The sequence below is a fragment of the Poeciliopsis prolifica genome, unplaced genomic scaffold, assembly GCF_027474105.1.
Source record: "Poeciliopsis prolifica strain line A6 unplaced genomic scaffold, Auburn_PproV2 SCAFFOLD033, whole genome shotgun sequence".
Lineage (NCBI taxonomy): Eukaryota > Metazoa > Chordata > Actinopteri > Cyprinodontiformes > Poeciliidae > Poeciliopsis > Poeciliopsis prolifica.
This window is the reverse complement of record NW_026562408.1, coordinates 2,344,495-2,365,813: the sequence shown is the minus strand read 5'-3', so window position 1 is coordinate 2,365,813 and position 21,319 is coordinate 2,344,495. Positions and strand designations below refer to the sequence as shown.

General features: G+C 35.3%; 1 protein-coding gene across 2 annotated transcripts in view; it reads right to left on the bottom strand.

Annotated features, from left to right (window-relative positions):
- Nucleotides 1–14,917: 14,917 nt before the first annotated feature.
- gabra1 (gamma-aminobutyric acid type A receptor subunit alpha1) overlaps nucleotides 14,918–21,319 on the bottom strand; it is a 28,168-nt gene continuing 21,766 nt past the window's right edge. For both annotated transcript variants that reach the window (XM_055051563.1, XM_055051564.1), the window contains exon 10: nucleotides 14,918–19,852. In XM_055051563.1, the coding sequence (XP_054907538.1) occupies nucleotides 19,532–19,852 (321 nt within the window). In that variant the 3' untranslated portion in view covers nucleotides 14,918–19,531. The remainder of the gene's footprint in view (nucleotides 19,853–21,319) is intronic.

Sequence of the window (21,319 nt, the reverse complement as noted above, 5' to 3'; positions counted from 1 at the left end):
CTTTAAATTGGTTTTAATTTGTTACATTCAGTTGTGACAAAAAACCAAATAAGCAGTACTACAGAACTTAGTAGTGTCATTTTAAATGTTGTAATGTGTCATTTTAAATTGTATATTTCTAATTTTGTAAAAGTTTGAACATTTTTCAAACTAGACCAGAAACTCCAAGTGTTTAAGGTAGCAATGTTATAAAAACATAACGGATATATCTGAATGTATCTGAAAGTGCTATGCAATTGACAAATACACATGTCATTGTTTAATCTACTATTAAATTATTTAATCCATTATTGGATTAATAAAAAGAGAGTAAAGGGGACGAGTAATTCAGTAATTTGTTCATACAGAGGAAGGTTTAGAGCTGATCATGTCACGCTATTTAATATATTTGAACATGTTGGTTAATCTGGAATAATCTGGACTCAATTACCTGCACTTTTCAGCCTAATAAAAACATAAATAAATGTGGATATAGATAATCCATAACACCCCAATCACTTATCCTTATATTTGAGTTCCAATCACTTTATCCTAATATATATATTTAAAGCATCTCTTGGCATGCATTTTAACCCATTTATGTTTTAAGGTTAATTTTTTTTTTCCATTACATTGAGTGTGAGAAAATCTGAACCAACTTCTATATAAAGTGCAACAATTTAGAATCGGTGGGCATTTAAAATGCCCAGTAAAGTCAATTTGAAAATATGACTGAGACAATCTAGCAGAAAATTTAAGTTTGTTTTTTATAAGAGTGATGTAAAGCTTTGGCTGATTGCATTTTTCTTAATGGATCCCAACAATGAAATGTCCTGCTGACTTTGAGAAAAAAATTTCTCAGTCGCTTCCCTTATAGTGGTACTGAGACAAAAAAAAGTCACATTTATTTTACAGTTGCCATAAAAATGTGTGAACTTCACTGCGGGAATGTAGACGTTCAGTAAATCATGGCTAAATGTTGTCATGTCACTATAACCATCACTGCCAAATGTGCTGCTGTTTGTGTTGTTCCTGCTTTGTTATACTTCATTTTACCACAGAATAAAACCGGTAACTCCCTCTTCTTAGTTGATATTAAATCATCAGAACCCATCATCCGATCCATACTTCATCCTAAGCCTTTCGCATTAACCAATCCCCTCACTCAGACAGATGGGGCAGGGTAAATGAGCATTCTGGGGCTTGGAAGTAGGATGTAGTTTTTCTACTGTGAGAACAATTATCTAGATGCTTGATATGATTTAGAGCTGTGAGGCTGCTGCATCCTGTGAGCCATTATAGATTTATCTAAGTAACTTCTTAATGTCTTTTTTGGATAGCATTCAAAACCTCTACAGATTTTTATCTTGCTTTTTGTCTTCACACTTCACACACTATAATAACTGTCTATGCACAAAAATTATCATTTGAAATGTTCAAAACTACAACAAATAGGTGGGATATGTTAACAAAATTAAAAATCATGGCTGTAACTGAAAATGTTAAGAAGAATACGGTGTCACTTAGCGACATTTATTAGTGAACTAATCAAACACTTTTATATTTATTCTACATACACACTCTGTCTTTACACATTTTTAAATATAACTGAAGGCATTCACTATTGATGAGAAAAAGCTTACATTTGTGATTCTCTCAAAAAATATAAATACAAACATGTTTTGTCAGTCTTTCAGTAAATGTTTTTACTTTTACCGTCTCAGCAGGAAACAAAGTCTGCAGTGATTTCTTTTCTGTTATCTTCACTTCATCGATGGAAAGTCAGAGATTCTTCTTCACTTTGCTAACCTCTGAGCCACAGCCTTGTTATGAGCTGGAGCCTTCTGCCTGTGTAAACATTTCACATTTGCTCAATTGTTTTATTTATTATACTGGCCATAACTGTATCAAGAGATTGTTCATGCTTGCATAGTGTTTCTTCCTTTTGCACAGCAGGTGGAGTTTTGTCTATAAATATAACAGCCATGATCTGAAATTGAAGTATTTGAAGCTCAAAACAAATGAATTGTAGTCACATATTTCAAATATTTTGATAGTTATTTCAAGATGCTTCCTGCTGGTCTTTGTCTTTTTCAAAAATGCTTTGGTGAACCAGTTGTTACCACAATCATGACTTCTAAAAGCCTCAGTCCTGTGTAATTTTACTTAGATATCACAGCTGTGTCAATAGAGCGAAAGTCTGCGGTTTCTCCTAAGAAAGAAAGAAATTCATATACATGATGCTATGATTTGGCTTTGACACCTAATTTGGAACAGAGAATGGAGCAGAAGGCTGGAGGGTTGAGTAGCAATGTGGGTAGGAGGATTCTTCAGTGATCAAGAAAGAATGATTTGTTTAAGAAAAATAAATCAACATCATACATCACAATGAAAACTAGTTCACTGCCAAAGCTCACAGTGGGTCAACTGTGTATATCTGAGTTACAAACAATCTTTTGCTTTAAAGAAATGGTAGTTTCTTTAATGGTAGTTTGTTTTAGGAACCACCATTTCTAAAAGAAAAAGGCTTTGTATTTATACAGTTTTTGTTATTACGTTTTTTAACCTAATATATTTGTCATTACTGCTGAAAACAAAACCATTAAAAAGTTTATTTTTAAAAAAATATCCAATTATACTGAAGAGTAAAATACAAATACAGAGGCTCTTGGGGGCTAAAGCTAATGCTGCCTTTAGAAACTATTGGAACAATTTGAGTTGTTCCAACTCTTTGCAATGTTAAATGAAAAACACACACAAAAGCAGGTCACACACGCACTGAGCCAACTGGCTGCGATCAGAAACAGTGGAAACAAGGGAAGGATTTATTCATACAATAAAGAATCGAAAGAACAAAATTAGAGAGAAAAATCTTCTTGTAGATTTTGTTCATAATAGTATAATATAATAAAGCAACTTTATTTTTTTAACCTCAAAATGAAATTGAAACAAGCTTCATGGCCTGAAATTGAGTTGAAGGATAATTTAGCTTTTGAGAACTTTATAATGAACTTATTGTTTATCACACCTAAGAGACCTCAGGTATAGGAGGAGGAAGTTAATTGTTTTGACTCCATTTGTACATCCCAGCACAATGACAACAAGGCTCATGCTCTCCTGCTTGTTCATGTCAAAAAATAAATAAATGCAAGACGCATAAATAGGCCTGAAGGAATTTGACATTTGTTGAAAAATACCAAGGTTTCATTATCGTTCCAAAGCAACTGTACTGCTGATTGACAGCTCTATTTTAAAAGAAACAAGCTAAATTAATACTAAAGCAAAGAATGCAAGAATAAGCAAATAATGGAAGTGGATTCAGTAGAATAGTGATAACGTTCAAAATCCATTATTAACTGTCCTCTAGAGTCTCTCTTTAAATTAAGCAATTTGTTTATAATTCACTTTTACTCATGTGAACATTACCTACTAAAATTAAGAATTTGGTTGTGTGTGTGTGTGTGTGTGTGTGTGTGTGTGCGCGTGTGGGTGTGTGTGTGTGTGTGTGTGTGTGTGTGTGTGGGTGTGCGTGGTTGGGGGGTGGGGAGGTGGGTGTGTGTGTGTGTGTGTGGGGGGGGTGTGTGTGTGGTGGGTGAGTGTGTGTGTGTGTGTGTGTGTGTGTGTGTGTGTGTGTGTGTGTGTGTGTGTGTGGGTGTGCGTGGTTGGGGGGTGGGGAGGTGGGTGTGTGTGTGTGTGTGGGGTGTGTGTGTGTGGGGTGTGTGTGTGTGTGTGTGTGTGGGTGTGAGTGTGTGTGTGTGTGTGTGTGGGTGTGAGTGTGTGTGCGTGTGGGGTGTGTGTGTGTGTGTGTGTGTGTGTGCATGGTTGGCGGGTGGGGAGGTGGGGGTGTGTGTGTGTGTATAAGAGAAAACCCAATATTTCCATATAACTATCTCTGATCTTCTGTGAACGTGAATGTCTGCGCCTTCGCTTTTGTCAAAGTCTTTAAAATGTCATCTTCTCCCAAGTGAGGGGAGACATTTCATGGTTTATAACAGCTTCCTTTCTGCCTTGTTCCTTATGTACCTTTCCTCCAACAGTGGCAGACTTGCAGACATGCACACGAGAAGACACGCAGTGAACAACAGCTTCCCCCTTGCCTTCATGTGACTATCATTGGGATACTGGAACTTTGACAATGCTGGATGAGTGACACACACAACTGCATAAAGCTCAATGTGATGCTTAACAAGATATTTTAGTTAAGACAATTGTTTTCTATGAAGGCGCTCACCCACCAAATATTGCAACACTTCCCCCTGCTGGATCTACTGCAGTGAGATGAGCAGATGAATAATTGGGGCTTTCTGTATCTCTCTGTCACAATCATTCACTTCTTCGTTCTTTTAACATGAGATGCTCTGTCTATCTGTGTCTCCATCTGTCTCTCTGTCCAGCCGTCAAGTTCAAATGCCAGACAAAATCTGGAATATTTTGGGGAACGAAAAGCTTGAAGGACAAATTACGCCTGGGGTGGGAGCAAATGTCATCAATTATCTACCACATTAGTATTAGTATTGTGTGAGCCAGACATGTAGTTTATAAAACATTTGCATACTAGCAGCAAATTATGTACAAGTCTTATGTGAAAAACTGCCTTTAATACAATGTGGTTTGTAAAGACGGATAGAAACACACAGCATGCTGTGGAGCTTGTGCCATTTGCTTCCAGAAAATAGAAACCTGTAACACTTAAAAAACAAAACAGAGAGATGAAAAGAGAGTGGCTGATCTTTAACGACCAATTTGGGTTTATGTTGTGGAAAAAGTGCATGTGTTTCTATATAGCTTATGGCCATCAACATATTTTTAATGTCTGAAGAGTTTCAAAGGGTGCAGCTATTCAGCTGCCATGATCTGCAGTCACACTGCAAAAAGGCACAAATGACTGAAATAATTCAGTGTTACTAAAATAAGCACATTACTTTAAATACCAAATATTTACAAGATAAATTAACATAATTACTTTTTCAGTCCTTCTGATCAGTGAAGGCGCTTTACTCAACCAGTTGCTCTCACTAAACCAGACACAGTCATATACTGATACTCAGATTGGTCCCACATTCGGGGACGCTGAAATCAAACCCACAACCTTCTGACAAAAAGATGACTCTACCTACTGAGCCACAAAGCCCCAATGATTGGCTTTTACCTTCTACCATCAAAAGTATGCTATAAGAAAAAAATTTGTAAAATTTTGGATGTACAGTTTTTTATTAACATATTATTTATGTATAATTTAAAATTTCTTGGTGTCTTTGGTGATTTGTCCAATTTTGAATTGTCTCATTTTATTAGTTGTGCTCATCTTTTTTCATTTTCTATGTTTCTCAATTTTAGGCTGAAGTCAAAAAGATGATGAATGCTAAAGAGTACTTACACTGTGAATAGTTAAATTAGGACAAAAAAAAATCAATTATAATTTAAATTTTTTAAAAAAAGTAGAGAAAAGTGGGAAAAAATGTGCCACTTTGTATTTCATGTGTTTTGGATTTTTTGCATGGCTCTTTTGTGCAGCATTGAAACAGCAGTTCAGCTTGAGCTTCCATTTTAAAGAATCTGGACTGTTGCACTCAAAACTAGGTGGCAGTTCAAAAAGATACTCTTATTATCTTTTTGAAAAGATCCATGCTATGGATCTTTTTGAATCCATGGCATGTTTTAGCATGCCATGGATTCCTTTATATAGAAGGAATAGGTTTGAGACGTAAACTTGGTCATATCAAGACACAGATGCTGAGAAGGACTACAAGCAGAATCTGACAGACTGCCAGCCAAGCAGCAAAGTCAGTGGCAGGTTGCAGAGCAGTGTGAGCATTGGCATTGTTACAGAGACAAAACAAGACTTCCACTGAAGGAGAAAAAAGGTAGCTGGGAATTTTCTAAATAACCTCAAGGATATTTGGCTCTTTTATTTATAGTAAACATATTTTACAAGGTCCAAAATGAATAAAATGAGATGCTAATTTAAATAAGAAAAATATTTAATTCAGATTATTATTATTATTATTATTATTATTATTATTATTTTTAGACATTTAGTGAAAATATTAACTACAACATGACACTTCTTCATAAACATTGTACTGGATGTCTTCAAAAGAGGTCAGTTTCAACAGTGAGCTAAAGCATGCTCGTAACATTTGCCTGTCTTGACTGCAGCCTGTTCATTCTTTACTTCTTAAGTCACCAGCAGTTCTCATCAGCCATTAAAGGTTGCTGTGGGGTGTATCCTCTTGGAGCGTTTGTTGGCTTGTGGGTATCAATTAATATTAATTTTCAGAGTGTGAGGCTGCTGCAGCGAAGCTTGGGGCTAACGATTGTTAGAAGGAGACTCATGGAGTTTAAAAGAGCCCCTTTTCTCTTTTATCTTTCCAACTGTGAGGAAGCCAAGGCCACAACAAGATAATTAAAGTCTTAAGAAATCTGCAAAAATGCCCACATTGACTATCTTGCTTATTTTGATACATATAGAAAGAGACATAGCTCTCAGATGGATAAGAATCCATTTGACTTTACTATTTAATAATTTGCATTAATTCGCCAATAGATGTTTTAGCATGCCATGGATGCTTTGGGTGATGATCTGTGATGTACTGTAAGGTCAAATAGTACTGCAGCTTGATTTAAGCTGGAGTGGCCTGCAGAGGTTCACACTTTTCATGCCGAGGCCACAAATCTAAAAAAATTGATGCTTTTACCAAGTTCAGATAATTGTTGGTTTGCACATTATCCATGTGTGAATACGACAGAAATTAAGTTTAGCATTTAAGATTTGTGCGTCAGACCTAAAAAAACAAAAACATTTATCTGAAAGACACATTCAATTATTGCTTCTGATTGTACTTTACTGGTCAAATACAATGCTATTCAGTCGTTCTTTATTGATTTAAGCTTTTGCAATTGGAACAGCCCGACCTCAAAAGGAACTTTTGAGCTTCTAATTCCAAGTCAGTTAAGGTTATAACTGGAAGTTTGTCAGTTTTGCAGAGTAATCCATTGTGGAAAACAGGCCAAATGTCTGTCTACAAATTCCAATGCAGTAATGTGGATGGATGAAATTGGAAAATAGAACCAAAAAAGAAAAAAGAAAAAGTTATGCTTGGTGATTGAATTTGATATTTGTGCCCTTTGAGTGGCTATTTATCTTCCAGAATGGATGGTTTGAAAGGGGCTTGCTGGGGTAACAAGACATGATTGAATGGCAATGTTTGGCTGAGCAGAAGTGAGGCCTTGTGAGCTGGAGACCTTGTTATAGATAAATATGCTTTCTGTAGTTACTAACAAGGGGCATCTAGAAGGCTTTGTAAAGAAAAGGACAATTTGGATATGGAAGCAGATGGAGAAAACTAGGGGGAGAGGAAGGGTAAAATAAATGAAGAAAACTTGTGTGCAAAGAATGAAAACACCGTTGCATAAGAATAGCTGAAGAGTAAAACAGCTCCGATCAAACAAGGCATGAAACAAAGTAAACACTTAGTAAGGTGGGGCTCACATTGACCATGTGTGACCTTGCATTTTTATTTAAGGGTGTAAAAGGTGATGTATATAGTTTAGGCCCTAGGACATGGCAGATGAGTCCATATAGCCACATAAAGTCTTACATAAAAGAGTGCCATATGTCTAGAGCTGTTGTTCTCAAGCCTCATAATTATTTTTTGGCAAATTTATTTATGCACAGTAACCTTTCTGGGTATGACAGATGAGTTGAACCTTCATCAGGAAAATATCCTACATTCCTGCTTAAGCTCCTGGAGGACAGCTGACAGGAAATGTGTTGAAAAAAAAACACACTATAAAAAATAATAATTAAATGACAAGACATCCTAAAAAGAACACTAAGAACAAAACACTGCAAAATGTAATTTATTCAGACTGATGCTGACTAAAGATCTCAGTATGAGGTATACAAAAAAAATAGCTGTCTTTCTTTTCATTTTACAAATATGAACTACTTTGTGATGCTGTTTAAAATTAAAATCATGTTACTATAGTATAGTATTATATGGGCTATGCTAAACCTGGAGAGGTTATTTGATGCCAGTACAGTGATTTGTAAAAAAAAAAAATTAGACTGTTAGGCAATGGTGAAAAAAAAATCATCTATAATTCACTGAAAAATTAAAAATAGATTTAGCTGAATATGTCCCTGAATCAAAAGTCAGAAAACAGGTTAATTCCACATTCAATCCCTCACTTCCAATTTGAAACAACAAGCTGCACAAGGTAATTTAAGCTAAATAAATTGCCATTATGTTGTCTGCTATTAAATATAGACATGGATTTCAATAAGCTTGAAACCTTTCTTAATTTGAGTATGCTTGACTGGGGAATGGAAAGCGCATAAATGTAGTTCAATGATGGTAAAACAGCCACTTTTAATTATATTATGTAACTGGCATTGCATGAGACAAATCCAACAAACAAATTAAATGCATATCCCTGAAAATGGAAACCAATTGTGTAGGTGACAAAGCCGCTTTTATCTTAATAAAAGTCTAGGAAATGTACTCAGATGTGTAAGAACAGGAGGTGTTATTGTTTTGGATAATGTCTCTGGAGACTGAATTTGAAAAGCATGAGTTTAGGAATAATTTAAGACATCTTAGCTTCCACATGAATGTGTGTGTAGGCTTGATGTCTTTTCCAAGGTGATCTCAAGACTCTTTATTCCTACTAACATTTCCAAGTCAGTGTAGATCTATGTGGGTTGTATCAGGGCATCCAATGTAAATTCTTGTCCAAACAAAAGTTCTGGAAGATAAAGAGACTTTCTTCGCCAGTTCCTGAGGTGACAATGACCAAAGAAAAGCAAAACAACAAAACAGTTTAGAAAACTGTAAAAGCTAGAGAAATAGAAGATTATGAAGGTTTAGAGTTTACAAGACTTATGAATACAGTGTAATGGAGAAGAATGATATGGAGATAAGAAAGTTGAAGACATATTGTTGGCAAGAAATATGGTCAAATGGAAGCTCAGCCAAAAGCATAGATATTTGCCAAGCAGCGCTAGGTAAAAATAACTCAGTCAAGTGTGTGTTTGTTTAAGTGGATCCAAATATAGACAGACTGAGGCTGTCAGTTGATTTGAAGATTTGATAAAAACATAAAAAATAAAAAATGAACAAACACAAAAGAAACTCATGGGATAACTATCTGGTGAAGAAGGTGAACAAAAAACTTCAGAACCAAAACAAACACACAAGGAGAATGACCAGGAAACAGGATGAAACACGATCCAATTGGGTTTGACAAGACGAACCAGCAAAGAGTGTGAGGAGGAGAACGGTTTAAATACTGCGAGAGTGACCGCTGGAACAAAAGACCTGGGCTGATTAGCAACAAGTTGCAGGTGTGAGAGGAGAGCAGACAGCAGGCTGAGGAGGTAGAGACAGAAAGAAAGTGGTGAGGGATTATACACTGGGGACTATGAAACCAATCTGAACTGAAAAATAACTAAACCTAATGAACATAACTAAAGTAGAGACAGGATAGATTCACTAAGAAGGACTGGACTAGAACAGAAACAAGACTGAAAGGAAGGTGATAAGTCAGTGATAAAGAAAGCAGAAGATAATCACGAGACTATGCATTATTATATTAAGTCAATAAAAATGAAAATAGAAATCACAAAAGCGCTTGCAGTTCCACATTCTAACTTTAAACCTGACTGAGCTTCATGCAGTAACCATTGGTAACAAGACGATTTTATTTATAGAAATATTTATATAAATCTGTATTTAAGGTTATGCAAAAGGTGGACCAACAAACTCACAAAAAAGGCTTGCACTACTTCATCTTAGCATCCTAAACAACATCGTCTTTCCATTATTATACGGTGCTTTGAGTTTCTGCATACTGCTTTGCTTGTACAGCCTCCACAATAAGTAAAAATAGACACTTTCACTGCACAGATCCTGAACTTGGTACAAGCATGTTGGCTTGTGCATACATTAAACAAGATTGTCTGTAAATGTCTGGGTCATCAATCAGACCATCAATTATATAATGTCCCTGGTATTTATCAGAAGCAGACATTTCAAGAGCAGCTCCAGATAAAGAGAAGTCAGGAAATACCAGCTTCTCATCCTGCTTTGTTTTTTACAATCACATTAAATTTTAGAGCACTGTACATAATGCCATACTCCTGACCATATTGTGAGCAGGTCCTCAATAATTTGTGAAGACCAGCAAAAAGAAACAGATCATCAGCTTACATGAGGTGGTGAATTATGATCCCACCAACATCACACCCTGTCCCACAGTTTTGTACCCACTAAAATCATCCATGTGTACTTTAAAAAAGAGGAGACAGAATGCTTCCCTATTTAACCCTGTTCATTATTTTAAAGGGAGCTGACATATTGTGCAAACAAGCAAGATGGGAGAAAGGGAAGCACACATCTAAAAATAAACTGAGAAAAGATAAAACTTAGGAATGAGTAGGGCTGCTGAAACAGGCTGCCAGTTCCTGTTGCTCTGGAAAATAAAGAAAATAAAGATATTTATTTAACTTGCTCTCAAATGATCTAATGTTGTCAATGCAGCATTAAGATGGAAAGACATCCATGTGGTCCTCACAATGAAGCTACAACTAGTTAGTTCATGTCGTTCTGATCAGTTAACTGCCTGTAATCACCAAACATCACTGGTTAATTATCAATCGCATCCTTTCACAGTAAAAATGTGCAGCAGCTGCAGTCTGTTGTTCAGGTACTGGCTTCATTTCATCGTTTATTACCTGAAATTAAAATGTTTCTGAGACTCAAGTCACAGGCAAGGAATCTTCAGGATACGAGTCTACATCAAGTTGTACATTTATTATTATTTTTTTTTATCTTTGAAACTTCACTGCAAGTCAGAGTTTGAAAATTAAACTACCATCTCTGTATTAGTACATTTTAAAAATATGTAGACAAAAACTGCCACTGTGGAGCCTTATAACATTTTGGAGGACAAGATGTAGAGCAATTAGGAATTCTGCACACTTGCATTTTTGTTACTTTCTTCAATTAGTTGTACAAGTTAAGAGTGAGATTAATCACAGATTCTTGCTGCTGGCCAAGCAATCCATGGAGTCTTCTACAATGTAATCGGAAAAGAGGCAGGAGGAAATCGGTGGAAGTGAGCTACTGAAAAAAGAGACAGAAGAATGAGCAAGCCAGGAGAAGACTAATAGAAATCTTGGGAGATGTGAGTCAGTGATATGGTTGCTGCTTAGAATTTATGCCCTGAAGAAAAGATGTGACTCAATAAACCTTGGGTGTGAGTGAGAATTTGAAATCTTGTTGATCTGAAGAATCTAATACACTAATTTTGACATTTGGAATTCTTAATATAGAATTAAGAATTGAATAAAAGAAAAGGTAGCTATTGTATAAAATGTAGCTATCAATAATATTTTTAGAATCCTTTTTGCAAAACCTGAATTGTTTGAGACTTTGGTTGTTGAATTTATGTTTGACATACAATAAATAATCTAATGGTCCCATCTCTAACCCTTGACTCCAAACATTCCCTTAAAGCTTGTTGTAAAACATATAGCTTTTCTTTTGTTTGTATTTTTCAATTATCCTAATAGCATGCTCCAAGCCTCCTCCTATTGCCACACACTGGGCTCATATAATTGCAATAACATGTTTAGTTGAATATGTTGATACAGACCATTCCAGAAATTACACTGTGCTTTTAGGATAATTGGAAAATACAAACAAAAGAAATTCTTTTAGAATGCCATTTTTTATTTTTTTTTATCCATAATGTCATTTAGCTTGCCATATTTTATATAAGATTTTGTACCTCGCATGTAGGTTGTGTACTCTGTTGCAAACTTTAAATCGTTGCATTAATTAGTAGCATATTCATCAGAGCATGTTCTGTACCCATATAATGTTCTTACAGATTACAGGGTTGTTGCAACCTAATTTAATGCAGTAGAGAAAAAAACAACAACAATTTATGATGTATTTTATTTTTATTTTTTCAACTTTATTATATATAAATATAAAGTCCACTTGTCCTCATGTTTTGGCTAAAGAGAGCTTAGCTCCAGTTTCTCAGTGTTCCTGCAGAGGTTATAGCTGTTTTGACAAATGCATGGATCGACCTTTTGATTGAAACTAGGACAGGGGTGTCCAAAGTCAGCCCTCCAGATCCAGCATCCTGCATGTTTTAGTTCTTTAGTTCTTTTACCTGGTTCAACACACCCGGATCAAATGATGGATTGTTAGCAGGCCTCTACAGAACAATGACATGCTGAAGAGGAACCAAAACATGCAGGATACTGGCCCTGGAGGACTGACTTTGGAGACCCCTGAATCAGGAGATAACAAAAACCACTTCTTAGTTGTGTCAAAAGTTATTCAACCAATGTTTTGGTGCATCTAATCCCAGATCAAAAAGAAAACATTTATATGCATGTGAAGCATTACAGGTTGAAATACAGTTTTCATGATAGACCGTCTTCCCCGATGTCTGTCCTCTCCCCATTCTATCCCGTTTGACAAACACACACACACGTGCATACACACAGATGGGAGATCTTACAAAGAAAAAAATTCACTGACAGAGGTTAAAGAGGAGAAGAACTAAAAGACTGTTAAAGGCAACTCTCTCTTTGCTTCTGCCAGGCAGAAGCAGCTGTATTACATAACACTCAGAGGGTTTGGTAGCTCACATGCTTTTAAGGAGGAAGCTCACGTTCCAGTGCACCTGAATTCTCATGCAAGGTAGATGAAGACAAGAATCAGTTGAAGGCTCATAAGCCAAAGCAGCAAAAGCAGAAGCTGAACAATTATCAAGACAATAAAAATTATGTTGTGTAAAATGGGTTATTTTTCTTATTTATACAGTCATTTAGAATGTCTTTAACAGATTTTACTCCATTTAGCAGTGTTGTGAATCGTGTTAAAGCAGTTTATTTATCTTAAAATTACTAAAGTTTAATGTGATAATTACATTATTGAACTATCAGCAAACTGCAGTGGTTCCAGATATGTGACTGTTTGCTCACTCAGATGGGCTAACAAAACTCATGAATGGTGGGATGTCCCATCCACAAGTCTGAAGTCAGAGAGCTGATGGCTGAGTTGTCTTTGGTTGCAGCTGTGAGCCTCACACCATCTGGGCCTGCAGCCTTGTTCCGGTTCAATCTCTCAAGCTGCCTCTTCACCTGAATCAAAGGGACAGACGGGTGACAGAGGAAGCAATAGGCACAGCAGAGTCTCCTGATTTAGCTGAGGACAAATATGTTAAAGCAGAAGAGTCTAATGCTGAGGTCAAAGATGAAACATTTTACAAGTGACAGAAAAGACTGACGGTTGTCAGATTAGTTGGGGCAGGAGAGGAGGATGCTGAGTTTGTTCCTGAACAGAACCTGTTGAAGAAACTTCTTCACGCTGATGACACGGTTCTGATATTGCTCTTCTAGATCTAACTCTCCAGATTCTTCCTGTACACTTACTTTTTGTACACTTACGTGCATTAACTTACTTATTCTCAGTGATTCCCTGACTCCCTTTCTGAAAGCTCTTTTTTCCCCTTTTGAGCAGTGCAGGTCACAGAAATGGGAAACATCTGACTTTTCTGGTGGTTATAGTTTTGTCCACAAAGAAATTCATATAGTCAATCACTCACTGAGTTAATATGTTAAAGTCATTAATAAGTATCTTGGAAAACAGTCCTGCATTGTTTTACAGGCATTGTGCTCTCAGTTCAGAAAGTTTTTCTGTCTCATTCAAATAGCAGACCAAATTTTATCTCATGTAAACAATTGATTATAAGTTTCTAATCTCCATCAATTGTATTACTTAATGTTTCACTTGATTTATTCACTGTTGAAATGTTCATATAAGCCACATGTGTCAAACTCAAGGCCCGGGGGCCAAATCTGGCCCACCATAGCTTTTTATGTAGACGCTAAATTACAGTAAATCCCTCCAGATTCTCACAATCTGCAAAATTGACACAAAATCAACAAATCTTTAAATTTCTTGGGATTTCACTGCAAATTTTTCTCAAAATTGCTAAAAAAAACATTCATTTTAAGTTTCAGTGCAAAGCAGCTGCAGCTTTACTTGATATCAAGTTATAGTAGGTGATTGATACAGCGATAAATAAGTCACATTTAACATATATTAGTGCAAATATTGTTGGAAAATCCTTACAAATACTTCTAAATTAGCACCACAAAGTCTGTGATCAGTGTGAAAATATGTTCAATATTATTTCATTTTAATTGAATGCTGAATCAAACTGCTAAGTATTGATACGTCAACAGTTTAATGGTTTTATTGATACGTTCTGGCACAACTGGCCCTTTAAGAGCATTCAGATCTTTAACACAGCCCAAAATGAAAATGAGTTTGACACTTTTAATCTAAGCAGTCCAGTAAAACCAAGAAAACGCTTTAATTTTATCTATTATTACAAAATGTTGACATATTTAAATTACATATTGTCATTTAAATTTCTTTCAAACTGATATACTTGAGTGTATTGTTTAATATTTCTGTAATGCTTTCCAAGGACCTAACTACTCATGTATTTATGTCAAAATCACATTATCTCCATAGAGACTTCCAGAAAAAAAATTGTTTTTGAATATTCACTCAAAAATTATATTTTGTATGTTTTATATATTTTCAAGAAAATAATTATTTCCACAAATTTTGTTACCACTTAGAATGGTAACAAATCTAAGTGATGACACTTAAATTTGTTAAATGAGTAACAAAATACTGATTTTGATGCTTTAACAACAAAATGTGTGCTTTCATTTTTATTTTATTTTTTTGTTAAATTGTTTGTGTGGTAAAGGGCAAGAAAAACATTTAATGCAACTTGTGCAGTTCCCAGCTTAATACTTAAAAAATTAACGTGGAATTTGATCTTGATAAATATTTTCACATCTGTCTGGTGAGCCACAGAAGCAGACAAACCATTCATTTGTTTTCTTTTTATTTAAAGACTAATGCAGAGAATCAGGATTTACAGGGCCATATCATAACCAAAAGAAACAAAAAGAGAACATTTACAGAAGGTTACCAAATCATCTACATCAATCACAACCCTCTATCAGTATCACTGAACTACCAGCATATGTACTGCATGTGGATATGTGAGCTTGTGTGCATTTGTGTGTTTATAATGTCCATACAGATTCAATCTAGTTCTGTTTTCATTCACCCTAATCGACCTTTTGTGCTTTAGAAAATTACTACATTTGAAGTTCTTTTCAGTGAAAATTAGAATATATTGTTTGATAAAAATACAAGAAAAAATATTCCAGTAGGAATCTAGGAATAACCAAAAGACTTATTGTTGGAAAGCATGTTGGTAATGATGAAAACCGCCATGGACCCGTAAATATGTGATATTTACATCATGAAATGAGTGAAGGTAGTAGGAAGCTCATGACTGTACTGTGTCGTATGTTTCACATTCTGAAATGTAACAAAACCAGACCTGGCAAAAAATGACAATAATATATACTCAGACATGGTATTTCATCTTTGTTTTTCCCTCTTTGAATACTATGCTTCTGATGGAAAACGTTCAAGCTGTAGAAAATTCACATTTAGTCTCTCATTTTAACATGGACGGTCAGAAACTATGTTGGATTTAAAAGTATTTTTGATTTAGGAAATTAAGTAAATAACATAAGTTCTGTTTTATAAAATGAAAAAGGGGAGGGGGGGAGGGGAAACATGTTTGCCTCCCTTCATTTTTGTACAAAAAAGAAATCATTCTAGAACTTGAACACAAATTTTTAGACAAAGAAATCTTGTTACAGTTTTGCTCCTGACTTTTTCGGCTCAATCCTTTTATTGCACAACTCTGGAAAAAAAGTGCAATTGGCCATAAAAGCCATGCTCCTCTCAACCAAAGACAAATCTGAAGCACAAACAAAAGAGATAATCCACTGTGTTCTTCAATGTCACCCTGTATGGCCATTGTTTGAAGGAAGAAAAAAAAAGAACAAGCTAATAACTGGTATAAAAGCTAAGCTATTTTCTTTTCATTATAATTTGTGAATCTAAAGCTTAATGGTTATGGAGAAAAAGATCAATGAAGCAGTTCAAAGTCGTCCTTGCATAGCACGAAGCCAACTACATAAATGTAATGTTATTGTTCTTTTTAAATGTGCAAAATGCATAACAATAAATTGATAATACAAACAATATTCATCATCTTCTCTTCTAATATCTTCAATAATATAATCAAATGCTGTATGTTTATGTATTTTACATATGTATATCTATATATATAATTTTTTTCTTCATGATAATAAACATAGATACATTTTTTTAGAATTCTAACATTTTGTACAACTCTGTATCCTGAACCTCAGATCCCTTGACCCTCTGCATGTAGGTAAAGTGGCCGTGAACAGTGGACTGCCTGCATATGCTTGCTAAAGTGTTTCTTTCAGGGATAAATTTAGTAGTGATCATAACCGTGATGCAAATATAATAGAGAAAGCACTAATCTCTTCTTTGGATTCCTTCTGGCAGCAATGTGATTTTTTAACAGCACAACACAAAAATGTAATCCCCTGCAAAGTGTTCATACACCTTAAACCTTTCCAGTTTGTCACAGAGCAACCACACACTTTAATGTATTTCAATAAGACTTCATGGGATAGATGAACACAAGTGTCACATTTTTGAAGCAGAATATAACAGTTGTTAGTTACCAAGAAATATTTTGTGTTATGCAAAAGCATTCAACTCCCTTTACTCTGATTACCCTAAACACAATTCAGTGCAGCCAATTTCTTTTAGGAGCCATCGAATGAGCAACCAGACTTCACCTGTGTATTTTAATGTCATTGCAAACCAAGCTGTTTTTGACGGTACAACTCTGGTACAACTCTGGCTTCATTGGAGGTTTGGCTTCAGAATATTAGTGAACTCAGGTGGGTCTGGGAAAAGGTTGGAGTAAAATCTATAGCATTACCGTGGTGAAAAACGGTTTATGGCAGTTACTTCTTTACATACTCACATAGTGATGTGAGGAACTATTTCTCCTGAAAAAAAGTGGGAAGATGGTCAGAGTGGTTGAAAAAATAAATTGCAGTAGAGCAAGAAAAGCTAATTGAATGCAAAATTTCTCAAGAGTTGTCTGGACGCTCCAAGTATCTGTGGCAAGACTGCAAATTGCTTTTCATTTACACTCATAATCCATTCTGATTAATCTTGAGCTATTTTGCAAAAAGGAGTTGAAAAGAAATCGTCTCTATATGCAGATCTAGTCGAAACATACTCTAACATATTTTATAAAATATTAATTTTGGGGAGGTTGAATACAAATGCATGTCAGACTTTAAATAAAATCCTGTCAATTTCCTTTTATTTGGAAATGATGCACAACATTGTGCTGGTCTATCATGTAAAGTCTCGAGGAATGCCTTAAAGTTTGCTAGCACAAGAAAATGTAAAAATCTTCGAGGGGTATTGATGTTTGGAAAGAGATAGGCCTCCACCGTTCTTATATGTGTGTGGCTTAATTCAATTCCATGTAAAATACATTCAGCACAGAACACTGAGAATCCACAAAGCAGTGCTGTGGTACTCTACATTTTGTCAAAGAAGGTCAGAATTGAAGCCAAAGGCTTCACAAAGCAAGATGGTTACATAAAGCCTGGTATTTTTACCCACATATCAAAAGTATTTAATAAATGTCCATGCCCAGCACAAATGAAACTACAAGTACAGATGAGTCAGTGTAAAGCTACAATGGATATCACCCCCAGACTGACTGTCAGGTTCAGGTCCTAAGAAAAGCCCTTACTAATAAATATTGCTACATCAACATAATTGAAAACTGGACTGTTTAGAAACCTTTACATGTCACGTCAGAAGAGAAGCATTTTCCAAAAGCCTATCTTTTTTAATTTAGAAGAAGAAGAAAAAGAAGCAAGCAATGTTCAAACCCAAATGAAAACATTCTTTCCACTTTATGTTGTTTGGAAGAGGGATTGACATCATGCTACAAAAATATATTCATCTTCAGCACTATCGTTGAACTACAAGACAAGTCCTCTTTGCCAAACACAGCGCCCGCTAACCTAAGATTACAGTGCCACTTCAACTCATTGTCTTTTTCCCCTTTTTGTCTCTTTCGTTCTCTGTCCCTGTCTCTCGCTGTTGCTCACCAAGCAAGCAGCAACAAAATGACTCCAAACGGGGCATGTGATACTGAAAGGCAGTGTAGCTGGTACTTTCTGAGTATTATGTCTCAATTTTCTTTCCAGTGAATCTGGAAACTGTAGTAAACGTGGTCAGCGTGGGGATTCAGTGGGATGGAAAATAAAGATGTGCCGCCCATCTACAAATCCATCACAGCTTGAATTCTGGAAATGATAAAGGCACTTCTCCTCCATCTCAATGTGCCCCACCACATGCTAACTAAACTTCTCTGTAAATGCTGTATTAGCAAAGGAGGCCCCAGCCCAAAGACTCCAACTAACACAAAAAGTAAGCAAAAATATTAAATAAACTTAATGCCATGTTTAATTCCAAGAATTTGCGATGGTTCTAGATTGTTGCCTACAACTTCCCATCATTAGAAAGGATTTTATTGATGCTTTTGGTGTGGTCACAAACATCCAGCTGAATAGTGTTTAGATTCAGTTAAATCGATTTAGCATGAAATGTAGATTAGATGAGAAACAGTTACTCTAAAATGAATGAACTCAGTTTATGCTCCATTTGTAAAAAGAATCAGAATGAGAAACTAAATGAAAAAGTTTACCTTTCCGTTGATTCAGTTAAAACCCCGTTAGTTACACTTTGCAAAGCTTAATCATAATAAAGACATCTCTAACACTTGATAGTATTTACAATGCAGTGAAATTAAATCCATATAACTTTATTTCTGAGCACAGATGATTTAAACTTTGTATGTTTTGTCCTCTAAATAAACTGTGTCCACTGAGACATGTTTTATTGCTATTGCAGAAACAATATATATATATTTTTTTCAAGAATGACACAATCTAATAAACATTCTACCTAGAATGGAAGATATATTTCAAAAAGAATGAGCGTTACACTGGTGACATCAAATAACCCAAGCCATCAGTCAACACGGGTCTAATTTTTGAATAAATGAATAGAAATAATACAATTTCCTGCCCATGCATATTCACAGGTGCCTCTTTACTGTCTGTAATTCCATGTTTTAAAATAGGTTAAAGAAAACAAAGAAACAAAAACGGGAGATACTTGAGCAAGAAAAAAACAAAAACACTGCCCCAGGAAAAACGTGGGCTATGAAGTGGTAGAATAGCATTCTCTTGGCTAGATATTTTAGTAGCATTTTGTAGTAGCATCCTCTTAGACCTGAACGATACCCTTTCAAAACTCTGAATTTATCTTTTTTTTTTTCTATATTTTGTTTCTTTTGAAATCTTCAAAATTTTGGTAAACACAGAAGCAATGCAACAACTGGGTATTCAAATCAGAGTGGACGCAATGTTTATCTCAAAATAACCACTTTTTTGTAAAAGGATTAAGAAAAAAAAAATTAATTAAAACGACAAAAAGATGAATTAGGTGTGATTGACCCCCTGCAATTTGGGCTTCTTATTCAAGTAGGTTGCCCAGTAGACCAAGTTAAAGGTTCCAAAGAGCAGGGGGAAGGCTATTCTGGCAATCCGGTCTATCTTGCTCACACTGTTAAAGGTCTTCTTGGCCTCCGGGGGTTTGGGTTTCGGCTCCTCTTTGGGCTCATCTGGGGGTGGAGGAGCGCTTTTGGCGATTGTGGCTAATCCCGGGTTCCTGGCAGGATTGGGTGCGAAGGGCGTAGCAGTGGTAGGCGGGTAGGCCGTTGTGTTGTTTTTCTTCAGGAGAGACTCCTTCTTCTTCTTTTGCTGATTGTGGTTTTTTGAGAAAGAATTGGGGGGAAAGCAAAAGCATGTCAAAACTTCAATTTATTACATGTTTTAGATAGATTTTTTCACTGGGTAAGCAAAGGCAGCTCAATAAATTATAACACTCAAATGTTATTATGTAAAACAGATCACAAGTAGTTAATATACTCAAATCTTTGTTTATAAGACTTGATTTCTAGTAATAATGACTTTCTTATTAATGCTAATTAAAACATATTTAAGATGATTATATAAGGGGATATTAAAGGTTATTTTCAGAAGGTAATTTTAATTGACAAATGAGCCTCATCAGAAAGCAGATACCAGTTTACTGAGATCGATCTCTGATTGACAGGGTGAAAAGTACCACAATCCAACAAATGAATACAGTGTGAAATAATCATTCAAAAAACTGTAAATAAATAAATTTAAATTAATGTTTATATATTGAGCGATGAAAACATGTTTCCTTCTTTTACTGTTGTTTTTCTCCTTTGTCACACAAAAATGTTCCTGAGTATCAAACTAATGGAGTATCTCAGCCCACCCAAATATCAGCAGTAATAAGTAAGACTGAACATTGTGTGTGAATGCAGCACTGAGAAGTTTTTAAATAAATACTGAAATTACATTATATCCTGCTTTAAGCATGAAATAACTTCTAATTTTAAGTCTTTTAAATGATTATAAGATGATAGAAAAGTATTCATCTTTTGTTTTGTTCTCTATGTAATAGCTGGAGGATACGGTGTTTGGTGCTGCTAACTGCAGCTTGCAGACAAGTAGAGCAGAAAGCCCAGGATAAACACTAAACTATTAATGTTCGTGTCATGTTTCTGAAATAGCACTTTCTGTTAGATGATGTGCAGACTGCAACAAAATGTTCTCTGTCTGAACTAACTTGCTAAGTAGTTATCAGAAATGGTGAGGTCTTTAAGAAACATTTCTTAAAATGCTTATGTGAAGGTTTTGAATTTTGACTAACAAGACTGAGGAAGGATATATTCACATATATGATTTTTATTTTTTATATTTAACATAGTTAATTTAGCCTAGCACTCAACCACCTTTAAACCAAATGTCAACTCATTATATGGTTGTACAGTTGTTGTGTTTCCAGATATGGGCAATTAAAATGTATCACTTTTTTAAACTGCATAAAGTGAAAGAAGGGAGATTCAGCTGTCCCAATATTAACAAATCCAATTCAATGAACTAAAAGTGAAGCAAAAACTAGGAAAGAAAAATTGCCATGGATATATGGAGTAAAATTAATCCTACTTATGATATAAATCTTCAACTGCTACAAGGTAGAAATGTCCTTTTCCAGCTTTATTGACAATAATGTCAATAAAGTCATTTTGATCAAAGGTAAAAACTTATGCAATAATAGATTTTGTTTCATCTTTTATTGCAAATTCATCCAGAGATAAAATGAAAACAACACAAAATAAAATAAATAAAAGC